This window comes from Monodelphis domestica, chromosome 3, assembly GCF_027887165.1.
Source record: "Monodelphis domestica isolate mMonDom1 chromosome 3, mMonDom1.pri, whole genome shotgun sequence".
Lineage (NCBI taxonomy): Eukaryota > Metazoa > Chordata > Mammalia > Didelphimorphia > Didelphidae > Monodelphis > Monodelphis domestica.
In genome coordinates, this window is record NC_077229.1 from 489,729,427 (window position 1) to 489,752,856 (window position 23,430).

Genomic DNA, 23,430 nt, shown 5'->3' on the forward strand with positions numbered 1-23,430 from the left:
ACCATTTCCCCCCCTGAAAGAAAATACTCAGTTTTGCTAAATAAGTGATACTGGGTTGTAAACCCAAATATTTTGCCTTCCTGAATATCACATTTTAGACTTTATAATCATTTAATGTAGAAGCTACTAGGTCCTGGGTTATCCTGATTGTAGCTCCATTGAATTTGAATGGTTTCTTTCTTGTTGCTTGAAGTATTTTTTTCCTTAGCAAGGTGGCTCTTGAATTTAGCTATTATACTCCTGGAAGTCATCAATCGTGGATTTCTTTCTGGAGGCAATCTGTGAATTCTTTCAATTTCTTTTTAATTTTATTTTTTGAGGATCTCCAAGTTATTTTTGATAATTTCTTGTAATATGATATCCAAGGTTTTTTCTTCATCATGACTTTCAGATAGTCTAGTAATTCTGAGATTGTCTCTCAGATCTAATTTCTAGGTCAGTTGTATTTTCGGTATTTCATGTTTTCCTGTTTTTTTTTTCATTCCTTGGATTCTGCTTTATTATTTCTTGAGTTCTCAAAAAATAATTAGTTTCTATATGGTCAATTCTGAATATTAAGGCCTGGTTTTCCCATTTCAGTTTTTGGTTCTCCTTTTTTTAAATGGCCCATTTCTTTTTGCATCACATTCATTTCTTCAAATAGATGATTTCTAAGTTGCCTGTCACAAGAATTACTACTGGTTGCAGTAGGTGTTTCTGCTGTCACTTTGCTCAACTGTGAATTAGATACCAATGATCTTGTCTCCCTTTCTTAATTGTAAGGGCTACTAAGGCAGAAATGATCTCAGAGCCTTTTAATATTCTTTTTCTGATAAAGATAGAGAGAAGACAATTAAAGAATCTCTTTTCTCCTTTGACTCCCTTTAGAAATTTCCATTTCATGAGTTGAGATAACTGGCCACATGTGGCCCCCTGAGGTCATTTATCCAGCCCTTACCCCACTTCCGAAAGGGGCACCTCTTTCATTGGTGGTCAGTGAGAGGAGCATAGCTCACATACAGTACTACTTCTGGTGACATAATCCTTTGAATGGCACCTTGTTCTGAGAGTAACTGAACTAGAATGAGGTGCTATGCAAAGGATTATGTGGCTGCACAATGGAAGACGTCAGCATGGTGAGCAGTGATCTGGGGGAGGGGATTCAGCACTGTGTATATTGCTGCCCAGTATAATGGTGGCGGTGATGGGCTTATGCAAGGTGTGACAGGCCCATCACAGCCAGCACTACAGCCTCCGCTATCCCAGACAGTGTCATATAGTGTCATAGGCCCAGTATTGCCTCCATTACAGGCATCGCCTATATACAGGCATCGGATAGTGGTGACCTGGCCTGTGACATCAGAGGTGGGCTTCTACTGTGAGAAGCCCACCATTGCCACTGGGTGTTTTATAAAACACCCTCTGTTTTTTTGGGTCAAATTAATATAAGACAATGTCTTATTTTTGGGGAAACATGGTAGTATAATGGCCCACATACTCCCCTAAATTCACATATTATAGGGGCCATTATGTTGTGCATCTGGGGGAGTATGGCGGCCATTGTACTGTGTAGCAATGTGGGGAGAGACTTTTGGACAAAGGGAGGTTATAGGGGCCATTATGTTGTGCATCTGGGGGAATATGGTTGCCATTGTACTATGTGGGGGAAGTGAGGCACGTGTTTTTCATATTATGGTCTATAATTACAGATCCATAAATATGGACTGCAAGAGGACACATGCTAGTGTTGTGTCTTCTTTTTTCCTGCCGAGGAATCTGATTGCAATCAGATTTCTGTGTGAGTTCACAGATTGCAGTGTTGTTTGCACAGGGTAGTGTGAACTGGAAAGGTGGTGGAGGAACTGGCTCTATAATCATGCTGGATCCTGCACTGCACCAGTGTGAAATTGAGGTAAAAGTGGAGTTCTATCAATATGGCCATTGGTGAGGTTGAAATGATGTGGACTGGGAAGGGTGAATTGATGGACACAGATCAGACTACATTGATGGGCAGTGCAGTCTATATGCCTCTGTATGGGCAAAATTATTGTTGGTATATTGTTTTTGTGGGGCTGTATATATACCTATATATAGGTATTTTACTAATAGCAATTTGGAATCTCTAGAAAACAATGATGTCAAGAAAGAGAAAAATTGACTTGGAGTGTAGGATATTCAAAGAACAGTAGACTTATGATTATTTTTTCATGCAGTACAAGTGTAACAGTTAAAATTTAGGGGAGACTGAGGCAGGTAGAAATTAGTTTCTCTCTGCAAGGAGTATTATAGTTTTTAGAGGTTTATTAAGGATTAAGGATTAAAGAATATACAAGTAAGAAAATGTACCTAGGCCAGAGGCCTAGACAAAATAACCTCACATCATGAGAGAGACGCCTCTGCTCCAAAACAGAAGTCCAAAAGAGACCCAAAAACCTTTGCCACCAGCTTAAATCCTTCCTCGATCTCAGCCCACCTCAGAATTCCTGTGAGATTACAAAGCATTTTGGGGAAGTGGAGCAAAGGCTTGTGGGGATGGTAGTCCTATATTTGAGTCTATTTTTTACATTCCTCCGTTTGATCCTCTGGGAAGAAGTCCTTCCCCAAAGGATCATAAAAACATAATCAATTTAAAGATTACAATAATTTGAGGATAAGAAAAAACAACAAAACAAAACCAATAATTGCTGAAAGCATTGACAAAAAGCCAGTTAGGGGGAAGTCCCCTTTAGCATGAAAGTATACATACAAATAAATGTTCAATCAACCACATTTTGTGCAACTTGTGGTTTGGAGGCTTCTTCATTATGTCTTCTCCAACAGTTCAGTTTCTGGGTTCAGAGAGGTAGCATCTTCTTTACCTAAAATTCTTCTCAAAAGAAATTTAAACTTTGCAATTTAAATAATGGTATTTTTACATTCCCCCTATTAAGAGGGTGATTGACAAATACAGAATCACTTAAGGATGCATGGCTGAGGTATGAGTTATATGAATCAATTGGTAAGAGATATTAAAAGATATCAGAAAAATCAAAAAGAAAAGAAAAAAATTTCTGGATGAAAATATAGACTATCAAAGTCTTATGTGTAAAAATTCCAAGTAAAAGAAAAATAAATCTACAACAACCTTCTATTAGGGCCCAATCAAAATGATCGAAGCAATGATGCATTTACCCAGTCAATAGCCAGGACTACAGAAAGTTGCCACACTATGAGAGGCAGAAAAGGGGACCAGATTATAGAATCCAAGTAGGAGCCAAGTTTGGGGATACTCCTCTGTGAGTATCTTCAGAGTGAGTGTGGACACAAGGAAAGCCTATGTCTAGCAATGATAAACACAGTAACCTCGAGTCTTAACACTAGGTTCAAGACCTTTGTATTGGCCTAGAAGTGCATCAGTCCATCCTGAATTGGCTTTTCTTTGGCTCGGTGCAATGGGTCTTTTGTGTATATCTTGTCCTGGAATCAGACAGAATCATTAAGCAAAGTCCCATAATTTATTTAAATAATTAGTGGCATCATTTTTATAGTCGCAAGCCTTTTTGGGCCTGCATTAGCGAATGTATCTTAAACTTGTAGTGCTGAAAATCAAAAGGTTAAAGAAAATCTTAATGCTGGTGACATGTGCTTGAAATATAAAATAGGAGAGAAAAAATTAAAAAAAAAACCCTGAAAAAGTATATTGCACATGCATGAAAAATATAATAAAAGAGCTTTAAAAAATCAAAAATGTAGCTTATAATCATATTTTTTAAAACATCTTGGGTTAAGAACATAATCAAGAAATCTATATATCATTCTTGTGCAAGTAAAGTAGTGAGCTGAACAGTATAAATAAAGGGGTGCTCCTTTTTTTGGAGGCTTATAGGGATACAAATGCCCTGAGATTAACTGGCCCAACTTCCATTCACAAATTTAGAAATATGGGAAAGTTGGGAGTTATAAATAAATTTCACTTCAGCTACTGTAATGGGCCTTACCTCGTGGTAGGGGCAGGCAAAAATAACCAGAGATTGTTTAAAAAAAGTTTCCAAAAATCATATTTAAAAAAACCCTTAAAATCATTTGAGATGTTTAGCACATTAATTTTTCCAAAGGTTTTTACACAATTATAACCAGTCCTGAAGTCCATCTATGTGATAATTTACGAAGTCAAAATAGAAAGGCTGTTTTTTTTCATATGGGCTTAATTACAATAATATTTGTTCAGCACAGTTATAGGGGAAAAACAACAGAATTTAAAAACTCAGTACATTAAAAATAAATTTAATCAACCTTCATAACATAATATTCAATCCAGTAATATATGAACTTGAAATCACAAAGTTAAACCTTCAAAAAAACAATCAGGAAAAATACAATAGAGTCAGAGATTTTTATAAACCATTGGAGTCTGAAATGCCTTAAAATATAGCCTCCAGTCTTTAAAGTTCCTTGGGTTCTTATCCATTTAAATGTCTATTGCCCGAAGCAGAGTGGTAAGGGCTAAGCAATGGAGTTTAAGGGAGCCATCCAGTGCCCCACAGCTGGGGAGTATTTGAGGCCAGATTTTAACCCAGGACCACATGTCTGTAGGCCTGGCTCTCAGTTTGCTGAGCCACCCATTTGCCTCCCCAAAGTTGAATCTTTGGGCTGAATCTTTCTTCTGGCACACAGGTGGAATCAATGAAATTACCAGAACAGTCAAAAGGTATCCTTTTAAACAGCCCATTTTTTTTAAAGTTTCTGTTTGAAAAAGTCTGTTTCTTCTCCTTTCCCTTTTCTCTTTCCCCTGCTCTGATACCTCCTCCTGCCCCAGTCCACATGGAGCCCAGGACGCCCACGTGGAGCCAATACCCCCCTTTTTGTTACCAGCCCAGGATCTGGGTTGAACAAGGATTGGGTGCACCGGGGTAGGCCAGGCAAGCAAGCAGGGCCGGGAGCTAGAATGGGCAGCCGGGGTGGGAGGTCTGCAGTCAGGGAGAAGTGGCCATCCACTTCACCAGTCTGATGGCGGCGGCAGGCAGACAGGCAGAGGCCAGGTGGGTGGCAAACAGGCAGGCAGGGCTGGGAGCTAATGGCTGGAATGAGCAGCAGCTTTGCGAGGGTAAAAAAAACCTAATGGGCAAGAGACAGACCACCAGAGTGGGCAGGGCTGGGAGCCGGAGCGCAGACAAGCAGGGCCAGGAGCTTTAGCACCAGGTGAGAGGCCAGGAGCAGAAGCAGGAGCCGGAGAGGGCCGCAGGCAGGAGCTGATCAAGATGGTTTTTCTAAAAAAGCATCTTGGAGAAACATGGCTTTAAAAAAAATCATTATCTAGACTAAAAAATTTGAGAAGTTCTCATCCAATCTAGTGGTCGCCAAAAACTGTAACAGTTAAAATTTAGGGGAGACTGAGGCAGGTAGAAATTAGTTTCTCTCTGCAAGGAGTATTATATTTTTTAGAGGTTTATTAAGGATTAAGGATTAAAGAATATACAAGTAGGAAACATGTGCCTAGGCCAGAGGCCTAGACAAAATAACCTCACATCATGGAAGAGACGCCTCTGCTCCAAAATGGAAGTCCAAAAGAGACCCAAAAACCTTTGCTACCAGCTTAAATCCTTCCTCTATCTTGGCCCACCTCAGAATTCCTGTGAGATTACAAAGCATTTTGGGGAAGTGGAGCAAAGGCTTGTGGGGATTGTAGTCCTGTATTCAAGTCTATTTTTTACACAAGGAAAGAGCTGTGTGTTTGATATGCCAGAATATAATGTCTGTGTTTAAAGAATACAATTTGCGTCAACACTATCAAACTCAACATAAAGACAAATATGAATTTTTTTTGGAGATGTGAGAAAAGATAAAATATTAAAACTGAAAAACACATTGACAACTTTTGTGAAGCAGAAGCAGTTAAATATTTCATCACTGTGAGCAAGTTTTCAAGTTGCCAAGCTAATAGTATGCACTAGCAGACCATTCATAGAGGGAGAATTTGTTAAACAGTGCCTTCTTTATGTTGCCAAAGAGATGTGTCCAGAAAAGGCAGACTTATTTAGTACAGTTAGTCTTTTGGGATTTACAATTACACGAAGGACTGAAGAAATGGGATGAGACAATTTGCATCAGCATTTGCAAAAACTCGACAAGAAAACTTTCGTATTTTTCCTTGGCACTCGGCCAAAGCAATGATGTTTTTGATTCTGCACAACTTCTAATTTTTATTTGTGGGACAAATGACAATTTTGAAGTCACAGAAGAGCTTGCTACACTGCAAATCATCAAAGGAACAACTACAGGAGAGGATATATATGAAAAGGTTTCTCAAACTGTGAAGAATTTGGAACTGCACTGGGCTAAACTTACACATGCTTCTATGGTGAATGTCATTGAAGGGCTTCAAACCCTGCTGCCTCCTCTCATAGCACTTTGCTTACAATATGTAGCTCTCCCAGTGTCTGTCCTGTTTAGTCAATTTGGTAAGAAGTCAACTCAAAAGGAAAATTAAAGTTAATGGATGTTTCATGACTTTTGTCTTTCCCAGGTATGCTAGCAGGTTCATGTCCATCAAAAGAGAAGCCTCATCTCGAGGACAAGATAAATTGGGCTGGAATGAAATACAAAATCACATTGATGTAATCAATGTGGAAATTCGAGAAGAAAAAGCACGTAAGTGCAAAGAGTTTGGTTTTCCAGAAAGGTTGAGAATGTTAGTATTCTGGATATTTTTGTACTGATTAATCAGTTGTCTTATTTTTGTTATTTTTTTAATTTGTCCAAAAAATTTCTCCCTTTTAGGCACCACAGGGATATTTTATCATTTTCCCATTTATAAGGAAACTTGGGAATCTGCTATGAAATTGCTTATATTGTATAGAGAGCTCAGTATTTGATTTGGGCAAGAAGACCTGAGCTAAAATCTAATCTAACATTTTCCTGCATAAAGGCAGGCTCTGATTGAGAGTGGAAAGGGACCTTATTGGTCAAGAAATTCCAGCCCTCCCCCAACTCAGGCCTAAAGCATTGAAATGGCTTGGACAAATACTCTATAGCTTCTTTTTCCTGTAATCTCCCTAAATATCCTTGGAGGATCAATCATTTTTAAGGTCTCTCAATTATTGTTTTCAACTACGAGATTCCTAGAACTGAGAAGCAGTTTCTATGTGAATTATCAAGTATTAAGCTCAGCTAAAGTAGGCAGAGCCTTTATTTCCTTTTTTTTAGGCTCATGAAATTATGTAAATGATTCCTTTAATGCTTAGTATATCTTACATTCATCATCACCCGAACCCAAGAAAACAAGAGGATGTAGGAAAGTGTGAGATGTCGTAATTATTGTAGTTCTTAAAAACCAACAGGCATGAAAGCCGTATGGCATTTTGTGTATAGACCACGGCCTCAGATCGTTTTCAGCTATGTAATGCTGAGCAAATAGTCAATATTTATAGATGTTTTCACCAATATAACACATTAAGGACACCTACGTGTGTCAGTGCATAGAAAAGGCTTGGAGATAAGAGGTCCTGAGTTCAAATGTGACTTGGAACAGGTTTTAGCTATGTGACCTTGATCAAGTCACTTTGTGACAATTGCCTAACCCTTATTGCTCTTCTGCCTTGGAATTGATTCTTAGAATTAGGTCCAAGACAGAAGGTAAGGGCTTAACACCTGTGCACTCACACACACACACACACACACACACACAAATACACACATTCCCATACACAGGGAAAGCAAAAACATTCTTTCTTTTTTATCCAGGCAGTAATTTAAGGTAAAACATGGCAGACTTTTATCATCAAAACATTTCTCTTACTGGCTTTTGTTGCTTTAAAAAATTCCTTCTTTTCCTCTCTCAGGTTCAGTCCATGCTGCAGTAATAGCAATTAATGAAGCCATTAAGAAGGGCATCTCAGAACAGACTCTTATAACTCTGAAGAATCCCAAAGCTGTTTTAAATTCTGTCAATGATAGCCTGGCTGAGAATTATCAGAAGGAACTTTGGGAAGCTAAGCAGAGAAAAGAAGAGATTGAAAATGAGAAGGTACTTCATTAGAGAATGAGAAAACATAAAACACAGTTAACTGGGTTCCTTGGTTTTGGAAATATAACAGAATTGTTAGCTGAAAAAAAAAAGTGACTAGGGAGACATTTGAAGTCTTACTTATTAATAAGAAACAAGCCAGGTCACAGATAAAAGAATTTGAAAGCATATAATGAGGTACTTTGAACTCAAACCCAATCCTCCCAAATGCATGAGGAACTTGTAGTTTTGTTGAAGCTCACCAAAAAAGTACTAGGAGATATGGTTCCAATAGAAAGGATAGGGACTCCTTTACTTTGAAAGAGCTAGAACCATGATGGTGAACATATGACATGTATGCCAAAGATGGCACCCAGAGACCTCTCTGTGGAGAGGGTGTCCTCTGCAGAGTTGCTTTCCTGCCCCTGAGCTCAGGGTAAACCTTCCCTTTGTTCCTCCCCTGTCTGGGAGTCAGGGCTGCAGGGGTTGAAGAAGGGGTTGTGGTCTCCCCTCCCATAGAGCTGGTGCTAGCCCCACCCCTGAAAAGATCCCCATTTTCTTCTGTCCTTCCCTGCCAGGTGGCAGTGTGAGGGGTGACCTCAGTCACCAAAGGGTAACCAGGCTCCCTCTGCCCCCTGCTCCCACCCCATGGGAATGACAGCTCAATAGGCAGGCAGGACTGGGTGTTGGGGAAAGTCTCATGACCTCAGGAGGTAGCTTTCTCCAGGCATGGGCTGGCTGGGTGCTGGCCCCACCTGCCAATGTAGAGTAGTGGGCACAGTGTCTCTGAGCCATCTTCCCAGGTGAGGGTCCCCATAGCCTGAGGAGGTGTCTTTCTCCAGGCAAGAGCTTGCTAGGTGCTGGACCCACCCCCAAATGCTGAGTTGGGGGGGGAACTGGATCTCTTGAGTTGTCTAGTCTCTGGGCTTGTCCCACAGTCCCAGCCCATGTCCAGGTACCAGCCCCCTCACTTAATCAGCTCCCTGGGGCAGCTAGGACAAAGCAGGGGGTGGGGATCTAGACACCAAGTCTGGGTGTCAGAGTGGCATCCCACAGGTCCCTAAAGAGTTTCAACATGTTCACCCTCACTGATGTAGAATCATTTCCCAATCCTAGTTTTCATGGAATCCCCATGTTCCTCATGTTGTTCCTTGAGAAAATCTGAATCCTAGCTATATTTTTCCTTATCGTTCTTCTGTATGAAATTGGGGGCATTAAAATGTGTACTTCATGCAACAATTTTTCAGTAACAAGGCTTACGTTCCCTTCCTTCCCTTCCCCTCACCCCCACATGGCCAGAACTTTCATCCAGGATTCATTCTGTACCCCTGAAAGTAGTAGTGTTCACAACTTCATGCCTCCCATGGTTAGTTTATTTCGGTATAGATTTCTCTGGGTGATAAACGTTTCAGCTTTGTAGAATAAAGCTCAGTCTACGAGCGCTGAGATGATGATTACAAAAGAAAAGTACCTGCTAGGAGAGCTTTTTCTCCAAGTTGTGTTGGGGAAGTGGCACACCAGTCCAATATCTTTGCCAACAACATCCCAAATAGAATCGTGAAGATTAAGACACAACAAACAATTGAAGGACAAAATAAAAGTCGTTTTACAAATATTGAACAACAGTAATAAAAATGAATTTTTATTCTATATTTATTAAGCCCACATTTGTCATGAGAATCAGTGCCACATTTAGGAAGATATTATCTTAAGGACTTAACTTTTAAAAATCTGGTTTTTGGTGGCAATCAGTGAAGGTATTGTTTTTCAGACTATCTCGTCTAAGGAGGAAAGAGATGTATTTGAGGAGCTGCTGACACAAGTAGAAATACAAAGAATCATCAATAAAGTCAACTGTAAGTCATGTGATTTTGTGAAGGAAGTAGCTTATATTTGCTAGGTGATAGCCTGAAATAGAGGAAAGGTGAATACAGATGTCTTATCAAATTGTCTTTTTTTTTTTTTAAACCCTTACCTTCCGTCTTGGAGTCTCTTCACTGAGAGATTCAATGGGAAAAAACAATTATATAAAGTGAGATTATGATTGTCATGACATCCTTCTCCTCCAGGGCTCGTTGTTATCAATGAAATCAATGCAGTGATTCGAGAAGGACATCCCAGTAACACCGTGATGGCACTCATGAAACCTGAGGCCCAGCTCCCGACCGTTCATCCCTTTGCTGCTGTTCTGTATCAGGAAGAACTGTTCAACCTTCAGAAACAGAGCTCTTTGGTAAGTGCAGGAGGTCTGTGGCTGCATGAGTGACTCAGAGCCTGGAGCATTGCTTGGGAAGGGCAGAATCCACTTGAAAATGAGGTGTTGCTCTGAGATCATGGCAGAAGGGGAAGAAAGCTGCTGGGACTTTGCGGCCATCCATAGGATCTAGTTGCCCTTCACTTAAAGTAGTGATTCCCCAGAAAGCATAGGCACTGCGTCGTCCGGACTGCCATGACGGCTGGTCCCGTGGAGGGAGCATTGGACCGGGGGTCCTGCAGACTTCGGTTCCCGTGTGGCCTGGTTGCCTTTGGTAGCTGGCTGATCGCGAGCTTCACGCCAATGGCCTAGCCCTTACTTACCCCTTTTCTGCCTTGGAAGCTCTCCTGAGCATTGATTCCAAGACAGAAGGGAAGGGATTGACCAAACAGACTGAGATGGAACAGTCAGTGAGGCAAGCTGGAGGAACACTGGCCCGGGGCGATACCCTGAAACGTTAGGGCCCTGTGACCTTACTGAAGGTCCCGAAGCCCCGTCGCCTAGGCCTTCGCATTCTTTTACCTTGGAACCTAAGCACTCTATGGGTGTCACAAGAGAAGGTAAGGGTTGAAGAAAAAGCCTTTCTCTTTCTGCAAGCACTCTGTCGGGAGTAATAGCACAGCTACTTGCCAGCTTATCATCCCGTGTGGCCCTGATAGTCAGCTTGTCGAATTATCAGCTGTTGGCAATATTAGGGACTACACTGGCATTCCTTCTTATGCATCCTTGTTCTTCTTCTCATCCACCTACCTATTGACTTCCTTTTCTTCAATTGTGACCATGGCACCTTTGGCAGCAAGGTGTTTCAAGCAGGTTTTTCGTTTTTGTGTTTCGTGGGGATTTTAAGAATTGATACTTTGTATAATGGCTTGACAATTCTCCTGAAGGACATATGTTTTGTTCCAGAACTACTTGGCCCCCGAGGAGCTGTCCACGACAGTAGAGAAGGTGTCAGCCGTTGCTCTGCTTAACCAGGCCTTGGAAACCGAGGATCTTGAGTTGACCCAGGATCGTCTCAGAAATCCCTCAATTGACTTCAATAACCTGGATGAAGCACACTTGGAACGGTAAGGGATCCCTCATTCCTTTCAGCTCTTTGTAAATGGTAGAAATGAGATTCTGGAATCATTGGCTCCAGGGACCTGTAATCTCAAGGATGGAGTCCATCCTGTCAAGCCCCTTCGGAAATGTTTTGCTTCCTGATCTGCCATATTCTAATTGGTCATGAAGAGCTAAGAATGCTTGTGTAGTTGGTCTTTATGGTATTTCCTTTTTTGAGAAGTTGGACTTGTTTTCATTCAACTGTGTGTGATGTAAGGGAAGTTGCCACCATAACATACACATTTCACATCTTTTAATGTAAAGTTGCTACCTGGGACCTTCTGTCAATTAAGAGAGGTCAGGTAACATGCTCAAGAAGAAGTCAGCAGGACCTGCATTTGAGTTCTCTATTGCCTGCATAAGCCAGACCAAGTTGAACTCTAAGTGTCTAAAGCAATTCTCTGCACTGGTAGATCTGATCACCTTCATCCACCCTATGTCATCCCCAATCATCTGTCCCAACACCTGCTATAAAAGGGGAAGAAGCACACTTTGAAAAGAAGAGTTTCCCTTTTGCTTTTTCCTTGGGACACCCTGGAACAGGTTCCTAGTGAGCAGATCCCAATCTTCAGCTGCTGTCTCATTTGATGCTGCCAGAACTCACTCCTGGACAGCAAAAACACAAGAGCCATTACTGCAGGATGAATGGATGTTCAAAACCAAAGTGAAAAGTTTGAGAAACATTCCTGAATGAGAGAGAGAGAGAAAATATAGGATACTTTTCAGTCAGGCTGTACAGGATCCTCATCATCTATGTTGGTGACCACCAGAGGGAGATATTGCCCTACCTCTCCCAGTTTTAAAGATTGGTGAAAATCCCCATCTTACCCCCCTCATCCCTCACCCCCAAGGTGAGCATAGGATTTCAAGAGGAATGATAAGTTAGAGGTGAGCTAATTTAGCCATCTCAGCCACCTCTTTAAAAGAGAAGGATCCTGATGCTTAGATAGGTTTATTTGCTTTGTCTATGGTCCCATGGGTAATCAATGGTAGAGTAAGGATTTTTTAAAAAGTCTTCATCTTACATCTTATGATCAGTATTATGTTTTGGTTCTGAGGGAAAAGAGCAATAAGTTCTAGAGAATGGAGATGAAGTATCTTGTCCATGGTTAGGCACCTAGGAAGTATCTGGGGTTATCTTTGAATCAAAGACCTCCCCTTTCTCAACCTGGCTCTCAATGTACCAAGCCACCTAGTTGTCTCTAGAGTCAGGCTTTTAATCCAGCTCTTCTGACTCAAAATTCCACAGCCATAATATGGAAAGAAACTTTCTATAGAACCACAGCTGTGTGACTTGCTTGGAGATAAACATTACAGTTATGAGGTCATTTTTTCCATCATGGCCTTTATAGTCTAGGAGAAGGATTTGTCACATACACTTGTAGTTATAATCCAAAATATTGTATGATAATTTCAGTTGAGGCCCAGAAGGTCTTACTCCATCCTTTAATTCTGACCTTGTGGGTGTCTACCCACCTCATGTGTGTTTCTTGAAGACAACATATGGTAGGGCTTTGGATTCTAATCCATTCTTCTATTCGTCTATGTTTTATGGGTGAGTTCATCCCATTCACGTTCAATGTTATGACTGTCACTTGTGGACTCCCTGGCATTTTGATATCCTTCCCTAATTCTAACCTTTCTTCTTCAGCTCTATCTTTTAGTCCAGTGATTTACTTTAAATCAGTCCCCCTTGTATTTCCCTTTCTACCCCCTCCCTTCTTATTCCCTCCCTTATTTCCCCCTGTAGTCTTTTTAAAATTTCCCCCCCACCCTCTCCCTCCCTTGTACTGCTTCCCTCCCCACCAGTCTGTTTTTTACCCTTCTACTCCCCTATAGGGTGCAAATCTATTCTCTTCCCCAATGGATTGGATTGTTCTTCCCTCTTTGGGTCAGTTTCAAAGCACGTAAGAGTTGAGTATTTCCTATCTCCAACCTCTTTACCCTTCCAGTGTATCGATGTTCTCGCCCCTCCCACCATGAGCTTCTTTGTGACATATAAATTAACCCCCATTTGTTTCTTTTCCCATTTCTTTTAGTCATAACCTCTGTTCTTTTTTAGCTTTAGTCATATATATATATATACATACACATGTATATGTATTTATGCATGCATATATCTATATACCTATTTATGTCTTGTCCTTTCATCCTATACAGTTTGTCACTGTTCCCTCTGAGTGTAGTTCTTCTAGCTGCTTAGGTGATAGCAACAGTTTTTAAGAGTTGCCAATGACCTCTTTTCTTATAGGGATACATATCATTTTAACTTATTGAGTCTCTTAAAAAAAACCTTTGTTGTTGTTGTTGTTGTTTTTCCCCTCTTTTTTAATTACCTTTTGATGATTCTCTTGAGTTCTGTGGTTGGACTTCGAATTTTCTGTTCAGGTCTGGTCTTTTATTTATGAATACTTGGAACTCTTCTGTTGTGTTAAATGACCATACTTTCCCCTGTAAGAATATAGTCAGTTTTGATGGATATTTTATTCTTGGCTGTAGGCCTAGTTCCCTTGCTTTCTGGAATATCATATTCCATGCCTTTTGGTCCTTCAGTGTGGATGCAGACAGATCCTGTGTTATCCTCACCATGTTTCCATGGTATCTGAATGGTTTCTTCTTGGCAGCTTGTAATATCTTTCATCTGATTGTTTTTGAATTTGGCTATAACATTTCTTGGTGTTGTCAGTTGGGCATTAAATACAGGGGGTGATCTGTGGATTCTTTCAATCTCCACTTTCCCCTCTTGTTCTAGGATCTCGGGACAGTTTTCCTGGATAATTTCCTCTAGTATTATGTCCAGGCTTTTTCTTTTGTCGTGGTCTTCTGGTAGTCCAATTATTCTTAAATTGTCTCTTCTTGAACGATTTTCTAAATCGTCTGTTTTGTGAATGAGATGCTTCACATTTTCCTCAATTTTTTCATTCTTTTTGTTTTGTTTTATAGTGTCTTGCTGCCTTGTGAGGTCACTTGATTCTAGTCGTTTTACTCTGGTTCTTAAAGATTGGATTTCATCTTTGGCTTTTTGGTCGTCTTTTTCCTTCTGGTCTGAGTTTCTTTGAAGATTGTCTTTCATCCTCTTTACCTCATCTTTCATCTCCTTTTCCTCATCTTTCATCTCCTTTGCCTCATTTTCCAGCTGGATGATTTTGGCTTTCAGGACACTATTTTCTTGTTTTAGTTCAAGTGCCTCTGTTTCCAGATGACTTATCTTAATTTTTAAGTTCTTTTCCCAATTGTCTTCAGCCTCTCTTAGTTGTGTTTTGAGTTCTTCCACAGCCTGTATCCAATTCGCTGGGATTTCTGGTTTATTGTTTGCTGATCTCACCCCCTCTGTTCCATTTGGTGAGTAGTAGCTGTCTATTGTAGTTTCTTTCTTCTGTTTCTGTTGTTTGTTCAAATTCACCCCTTCTTTCCTCCCTGTATTTGTCTGTGCTCTTGTTCCTCTCATTTTTTTTTGTTTTTTGGGGACTTCTATCAGTCTCCCCTCTTGGAGCTTTAACAGAGGATCTCTTGGTGTAGTCTCTGAGGGAGGGTTGTTGGGGGTTTGAGCTTTCCTTTCCTCTGGAGGCTTTTGATTGGCTTAGAGTCCAGCAGTCAATGAGGATGGATGGGGAGCCTGGGCTTCCCTGTGTTCTGGAGACTTTTGATGGGATTGAGTTCAGCTTAGTTGGGCTGGGTTTACTCTGAGTTTTAAACTTCCTGGACGGCTGGAGCGGATATGGAGGATCTCTAAAGCTCTCGCCAGGCTGCCAGGTCTATGTTCCTTCTAGGCTGCCATCTTGACTTTGCCTCTAGGTTTCTGTTTTTTCAGAAGACCCTGCTCTCTAAGGGGGGAGGGGTTGTTGCTCTTTGGAGCAACCCGTTTGCCAGCCCTGAGTTTTCTGTCCTTTCAGTAGCTCTGAGGGCTCCTGATGGGATTAGGTTCAGCTGGTTCTTTCAGAAGACCTTTCTCTCTAAGGGGGGAGGGGTTGTTGCTTGCCTGGACTCTGAGGGGCTCCTGATGGGATTAGGTTCAGGTGGTGTGGGCCTAATGATCCCCGAGCCAAAAAAAGGAAGAAAAAAAAAGCAGTAACCTCCTCTTTCACAGTCTGTGTTGAATGCCCGGAAACTGGCCCGGGTTACTTTCAAGGTAAGCTCTTCGGAGCAACCCCTTTGCCAGCCCTGAGTTTTCTGTCCTTTCAGTAGCTCTGAGGGCTCCTGATGGGATTGGTTTCAGCTAGTGCCCTAAAGCTGGGACCTCCCTTGAGACTCAGATGGAAGGACCCAGCCAGGGGGCTACAGGCTCCCCCCTTCTCTCTATGTTTCCCTGCCTTCTGTGTTGGGCGCCCAGAGACTGGCTCAGGTTGCTTTCAAGGTGGGTCCTCAGAGCCCTGAGGTTCCTGCTGCTGCCGTGGGCTTAGCACTCTGGGTTGGGGGGGATGGGTCCTGGGACCTTCTTTCTGTCTACCCCTTAGATCAGAGTGATCTAGGGTTCTGGCTTTTGGGGTGTGGTACCTTTTGATCCAGGTCCAGGAGGAGGTTTCCCCAGGTCTATCCTGTTGTTCAGCTTGAATTTCGGTGGCCTAGGAGCACTCTGTTTGCGATCGGTAAGGAAGGGTTTCCGAGGTCTGAACTTTCGCTGCTTCTACACCGCCATCTTAACTGGAAGAGAACTAGGTCTGTATTATGTACTATTGTTGGAAGGGAATTTCTCTCCCCATTATCTTGCTTTGTTTGATGTCATCAATCAGTGATCTGAAGTCATTTACCACTGAGATGATTAAATATAGACTAACCCTCAGAGAAAGGAAGTTGAAACCAATGAGACAGGAAACTGATCCCACAGTCATTGCCCCCCTGGGTGGTTCCAGACAAATTAAGGAACTATGGTTGTTTCTTGAGATGTGATGTGCGAGAGGTAGTGGGTGGAGAAAACTGCTTAAAAGGTGAGAAAAGGAGACTGTTCTCCCTCTTCTGACAGGACCTTAGAACTCATTGTTGTTTTTTGGAGGAACTTGTGTCAGTGGTGAGCCTCAATCCATCATGGCAGCCAGTAGAGTAGGAAGCTAAGTAATTCCCCTCTTCTTTCCTAACTTTCCCTCTCTCTAATATTACTACTTTGATGTAATGAAGTTATTAAACCTACAACAAGCTCATAATTTTAACTATTATACTTGGAATTGTGTCGCTCTTTTATATTTTTAATTTTATTTTTATTGCCATACAAAGCACACTTCCATATTGGTCATTTCTATAAGAGGAAACTCATACATAAACAGAACTTGAAAATAAAACCATAAATACACTGGTGTGAAAGACAACTCCACCAGGAACTGTGCTAAGTTCTGAGCATAGAAAGAAAGGCTCAATTGTGATCCTTCCCCGGGAGGAGCTTGCTTTTCAAAGGGGGGAGGGACAACATACAAAGTCCTATGTGTATACAAAAAAGATACAGAATAGATGGAAAAGAAGCTGAGAAGGGGAGGCATTAGCACCTTGAGTGACCTGAAAAGGCCTTCTGAAGAAGGTAGGATTTCAGCTAAATGTTAAAAGAACCTGAAGATACCAGGAGGCAGAGGAAATGCAAAAAGAGATGAGAATTACTGAAAATTCTTTAGAATGTCTTTTCCTAGGCTGCTAGGTTGGGACTGTGGATAGAACACTGGGCTAGCAATCAGGAAGACTTATCTTCATGAGTTCAAATATGACCTCAGATACTTACTAGCTGTTATGACCACAAGAGAGCCAGTTGATCCTGTTTGCCTCAGTTCCTGATCTATCAAGTGAGCTTGAAGGAAATGGCAAACCACTCCAGTATCATTGCCAAGAAAACCCCAAAGGGGTCACAAAGAGTCAGAGATGCTTGAAAATTGACCAAATAACAATTAGAAGAAAATGTGATAGTTTGTTTACTAAGACTGCTACTTGAGAATCTCCGAGAGAACTTGTCTTATAATCCTTGAGACATCATAAGGATGTAGTGTGTTATTCTGGAAAGAATATTGAAATCAGGATCAGAAAATTTAGATTTTATTCCAAAGGCTACCCTTAACTTTCTGTGACTTTGGCAAGTCACCCCCCAGAAGACTTCCTTTCTTAACAAACCCTCATTATATTAGTGCATTTAGACAAGTTCAGCATATGTTGTTTTGAGTAGGATGTATGATGAGAGCCAAGGAATTTCAGAGAGAGTAAACAGTAAAAAGAATGACCGTTAGAGAAAATATGATATGGTAAAAAGTGCTAGATCTGGTGTCCTAAGTTCAAACACTAATGCTGTGACTTGGGCTAGGTCTTTGAACCTTCCTCAATCTTAAATTTCTTAATCTGCAAAATGAGGAAGATAATCATACCTGCCTTATTTACTACCATAGAAAGTTATAGTAAGAATCAAATAAGATCAGACATAGTCAAAGTTTAATGAATATGTTAGATGAATTTGGTAGTGGAAATTAGATTTTTCTAAAGATTAATTTTAGAATAATTGAACTTGATGCTAGTATGAAATAGGAAAATGGTTAGTAAATTGCAAAGATAAATATACGATATAGACAAAAAAGGGATGAGAAAGAGATTGGAAGAATGAAGGGGAAGGATAAATTGATCAAGGGAGGGAGCCAAAGGGAGGAGAAGGGAAAAAGAGAGAACATTTATTAAGCACTTACTACATGCCAGACTTCCCAAAACTTCTGAGATTATAAATAAAAGCAAAAAATAAATAAACCCTTACTTCCCCTAGTTTGAAGGATCTTACATTCAAATGAGGAGGGTCAATATCAGTATACCAAACACAACTGAACAGGGAGTCAAGGGGATGAAGAGAATAAAAAAAATCTGAAAAGACAGGAGCTGTTCTTGAAGGGAAATGAGAATAGATGTTCTGAAAATTTTCTTAAATGGTTCCTTGGGGAGAAGCTCATTGGCTAAAAGGGGAGGGGGTAACAGAGGTGTAGAGGATACTCTTTTCCCTGCTGGAAACTAGCAAGAGATTTCTCTGTAACTTGTATCATGTAAACTTAGCTTTCCATGGAGGCACTAAGAAGATGCAAGCAGAGACTGAAACCATGGTAACAAAGATAGTATTTGTCAGAGATGAGTTTCGAATGCAGGCCTGTCTATCATCCCCACTTTCATATCTGATAAGCATCTTCATCTCATGTAGAGAAAGAAACTACTTTGTACCCACCCCAACCCTCCAATCCCACTGACTCCTCTAATTTCTCTTTTTTTTCCCCCTGAAGTCATCACTATCCTTTCAGTCTCAGATTTCTAACATAATGGTCATCCTTCATTCTTCAGTCTTGCACTCTCTCACCTCTCCACCCCCACCCCATACAATATGGCAATTGCCCATGACCTTTTAATTAAACATTTCCCTCAAAACACTGAATCAAAATTGCTTTACTAAATTTACTTGATCATTATTTAAATCAGTTTCAGTTCAGTGAGGCAAGTTGATTTTAAGCATTGAACTGAGATTCAGGCAGACCTGAGTTCCAATTCAGCCTCACAGGCTTATTAGCTATGTGACCTTGGTCAAAACACTTCCCCTATGCTTTAGTATTCTAATCTATAAAGTGGGTACCATCATAACATATACCTCCCAGGGCTATTGTAAGGATCAAATGAAATAATTTCTACAAAGCACTTTCCCAACTTTTAATCAGTTTAATCAAGGTTTATAGACATGTGATAACCACTTTCAAGGTTAATTCATTTAAAGTTGTATAATCTTGTGCTTTCTACGTTCCCAACATCTCTTAGACATCCACTGATATGGCTCCAGGGAAATCCTGCCCTTTATCAGCTCTCACTTAGGCAATAAATTCTTTTATTCTTTTTTTAATCCCTCATCTTCTGTAGGTTCTAGGGCAAAAGAACAATAAGGGCTTGGCAATGGGGCTACAATTTACAGAGGGTCACACAGCTAGGAAGGGTCTGAGGTACCTCTTATACTTTTTTTCTCTTTTTTGGTGTGGCCATGGCATCCTCAAGACACTCAAGTCCCCAAAAGGCTTTTCCCTTAGCAATGTAATCATTTTACACATGCTTCTATGGTGAATGTCACTGAAGGGCTACAAACCCTGCTGCGTCCCTTTTCTCTTAGTGCTTTGCTTCCAATATGTAGCTCTCACAATGTCTGTCCTGTTTAGGCAATTTGGCAAGAGGTTAATTCAAAAGGACATTTAAAGATAATGGATGTTTGGTGACTTTTGTCTTCCCCAGGTACGCTAGCAGGCTCATGTCCATCAAAAGAGAAGCCTCATCTCAAGGACAGGATAACCTGAGGCGGGATGAAATGCAGAGTCAAATCGATAGGGTCAATGAGGAAATTCAAATAGAAGAAGAAAGTAAGTGCAGTCAGTTGGGTTATGTAGAATGGTTGAAAATGTCAGTATTCTGGCTAATTGAAGGCTTGACTTTTACCCAATGGCTTACTCAATTTTTAATTCTAGCCCTTTTTTGGTGAAAATCATTCTAATATTTATTACATGAATTTTGTCTTAGTAAATGGAAAGAGAATTATACAAGTATTGTTTTCATGCCAGAAGGGAGGTAAGGGCTAGGCAAATGGAGGTAAATGACTTTCTCATGGTCACTCATTTAGCAAAGTATGTGAGGCCAGTTCTGAATCTAAGGCTTCTGAACTCCAGATTTGACACAGTTATCAACAGCCACCAACTTCCCTCTAGATGATTTCTAAATGTGTTTTTTATAATGCAATGAATGTAACTTAACACTGTCTTGACTGTAGAGCTCTGATCATCATTAAGAGCACTGAAGGTGATAGAAATGTAAAGGATGCGGGATATTGGACTAAACATTTCATCAGCCAAGGAAACATTCTCGAATTTTACAGAAATATCTGATGTGTGGCTCAATGTCTTAAGTGCTGACTCCATAGTGAGGAAGGCTTGAGTTCAAGTCTTGTCTCAGCTACTGCCTCGATGTATGACCCTGGGCCAATGATTGAGCCTCTGGTCGAGTTTCCTCCACCCCAATATGGGGGAAATAATAGTACCTGCCTCTCAGGGTTGTGGTAAGGATCAAAGAAGATGATATTTATGAAGCATTTAGCATTTAACAGTGTGTGTCACCCAGTAGGTACAGAATTCATCCTTTTTTCCTTTCCTTGAATAAGTAAATTGCTGATACTTTCTTAGATTCCTGCAAGGATCAAAAGGGATAAAAATCAGGAGTCTGGATTTCTGGTCTCAGCTATGCCACTAAGGGTATTGGGACTATTGGAAATATTTCTTAATCTGTTAAGGGAGGATTTTGCAGGACTTTGCAGCTCTCAGGTCCTCTGTGGGATATTTCAAGATTTATTTTGTTATATTTGCCATCCCCACCGCTCATCTTTGTTATCATCCCTGTCTTAGTCCCCGTTCTTTGACTTGTCAGCAGCAACTCATCTTAATATCTCTGAAGTGACACACATTTGGTGGCATCCTTTTCCTCCTCTTGTCTTATGCACTTGACACTGTTTTCTTGGCAGACATCTGTGTGAGTTGATTTTCAAGGTTTGTTTGGCTTCTCATGCTTTGAAATGTCCCCAGCTCTCTTGGAATTCTATCTGTCACCTTGTCAACTAGAGCTGCTCCAAATCTTTTTGGCCCCTTTTGATGGGCAGGAAGCCTGAGACACCATCTTGATCTTCTCATCAAGGATCACTCATGTCTGACATTATGGTCTAGGTATTATAGACCTGCCTGGTCACGGTAAGTAATGATTGGCAGCTGCCAATCTATAAGACATTACTCAAACTCAAAAGCTACAAGACAGTACTCAAAGCTATTTCAGTAGCTTTCTTTCCTAAAATATGATGTTGAAAAATATGGAGAGTCCAATATTAAAATATTAAACTATTAAAATAGTAATCTATTTCACTAGTTGTCTCATTTTTGTTCTTTTTTAATTTATCCCCCTGCCAAATGCCCTCTTTTAGGCACCACACGGGTTTTTTACCGTTTTTACCTTCATAAATAACTTTGGTTATCTGCAGTGAAATTGTTTCTATTGGATTTGGTCCAGAAGACCTTGGCTGAAATCTTCTCTAACATTTTCCTACATAATGGAAGCCTCTGATTGAGAGTGGAAAGGGACCTTATTGGTGCTGAAAATCCACCCCACCCCCAACTCTGAAATAATGTGGCTTTTATACCTTTTTTTTTCTTCCTGTAGCCTCCCTAAATATCCTTGGAGGATCAATCATTTTTAAGTTCCCTCTCAATTGTTGTCCTCAACTAAAAGAATCCTGCAATTGAGAAGTAGTTTCTATGTAAATTATCATGTATTAAGCTCAGTTAAAGTAGGCAGAGCCTTAATTTCCTTTTTTTAGGATAATAAGATTGTAAAATTATTCTTTTACTGCTCAGTATATCTTACATTCATCATCACCTGACCCAAGAAAACAAGAGGATATAGGAAAGTGTGAAATGTTGTAATTATTGCACTTCTTAAAAACAAAAAGTTTTAAAAGCCATGTGGCATATTGTCCGTAGACCACTGGGTTTCCAGTCCAGAAAACTTTGGTTTATTTTTGCCTCAGATAGTTTTCAGTTATGTAACGCTGATCACATAGTTGCTATATTTGAAAACCTCTTCACCAATAAAAATTGTTAAGGACAGCCAAGTGTCTCAGAAGATAATAAAGACTTGCAGAGAAAAGGCGCTGAGTTCAAATGTGATCTGAGACATAGCTGTGTGAGCCTGGTCAAGTCATTTTGCCACAATTGCCTAGCACTCACTGCTCTTCTGCCTTGCAACTAATACCTAGTATCAAATCTAAAGTAGAAAATAAGAGCTTGATTTGGAACTATGCCCAAAGGGCGACAAAAGAATATCTACCCTTTGACCCAGCCATAGCACTGCTGGGTCTGTACCCCAAAGAGATAATGGACACAAAGACTTGTACAAAAATATTCATAGCTGCACTCTTTGTGGTGGCCCAAAACTGGAAAACGAGGGGATGCCCATCAATTGGGGAATGGCTGAACAAACTGTGGTATATGTTGGTGATGGAATACTATTGTGCTCAAAGGAATAATAAAGTGGAGAAGTTCCATGGAGACTGGAACAACCTCCAGGAAGTGATGCAGAGCGAGAGGAGCAGAACCAGGAGAACATTGTACACAGAGACTAATACACTGTGGTATAATCGAACGTAATGGACTTCTCCATTAGGGGCGGTGTAATGTCCCTGAACAACTTTCAGGGATCCAGGAGAAAAAAAAACACCATTCATAAGCAAAGGATAAACTATGGGAGTGGAAACACCGAGAAAAAGCAACTGCCTGAATACAGAGGTTGAGGGGACATGACAGAGGATAGACTTTAAATGAACACTCTAATGCAAATACTATCAACAAAGCAATGGGTTCAAATCAAGAAAACATCTAATGCCCAGTGGACTTACGCGTCGGCTATGGGGGGTGGGGGGGAGGAAAAGAAAATGATCTATGTCTTTAACGAATAATGCTTGGAAATGACCAAATAAAATATATTAAAAAAAAAAAAAAAGAAAATAAGAGCTTGAAAACACACACACACACACACACACACAAGACATTGAATGCAAAGTCATTCTCCTTTAGTTTAATGTGGGAAATCATTTAAGGTAAAAGGATGCCGGCTTTTTTTCATCACAATGTTTCTCTCATTGCCTTTTGTGGCTTTAAAAACAAATGCCTTCTATTCCTCTCCCAGGTTTAGTGCATGCTGCAGTCATTGCAATTAATGAAGCCATTAAGAAGGGCATCACAGAAGAGACTCTTCTAACTCTAAAGAATCCCAAAGCTGCTTTAACGTCTGTGGATGATAACCTGGCTGCGAATTATCAAAAGGAACTTTGGGAAGCCAAGCAGAGAAAAGAAGAGAAGGTACTTCATTAGATAATGAGTAAAAGTAAAATATAGTTAACGGTGTTCTTCAGTATTGGAAATATAACAAAGTTTTTAGCTGATAAACAGTGACTACCAGGGAGATATTTGAAGTCTTACTTCTTAATAAGAAACAAGCCAGAGCACAGATCAAAGAATTTGAAAGTACACAATGAGGTAAAAGACTTTGAATTCAACCCCCCCCAAATGCATGAGGAACTTGCAGTTTTGTCAAAGCTCACCAGAAAAGTACT

General features: G+C 40.5%; 1 protein-coding gene across 6 annotated transcripts in view; it reads left to right on the forward strand.

Moving 5' to 3' along the window:
* LOC103102343 (ras GTPase-activating-like protein IQGAP2) overlaps positions 1 to 23,430 on the forward strand; it is a 124,340-nt gene that overhangs the window by 99,266 nt on the left and 1,644 nt on the right. For all 6 annotated transcript variants that reach the window (XM_056824769.1, XM_056824770.1, XM_056824768.1 and 3 more), the window contains 6 exons: positions 6,482 to 6,606; positions 7,797 to 7,981; positions 9,732 to 9,816; positions 10,030 to 10,193; positions 11,121 to 11,281; positions 23,004 to 23,176. In XM_056824769.1, the coding sequence (XP_056680747.1) occupies positions 6,482 to 6,606; positions 7,797 to 7,981; positions 9,732 to 9,816; positions 10,030 to 10,193; positions 11,121 to 11,281; positions 23,004 to 23,034 (751 nt within the window). In that variant the 3' untranslated portion in view covers positions 23,035 to 23,176. The remainder of the gene's footprint in view (positions 1 to 6,481; positions 6,607 to 7,796; positions 7,982 to 9,731; positions 9,817 to 10,029; positions 10,194 to 11,120; positions 11,282 to 23,003; positions 23,177 to 23,430) is intronic.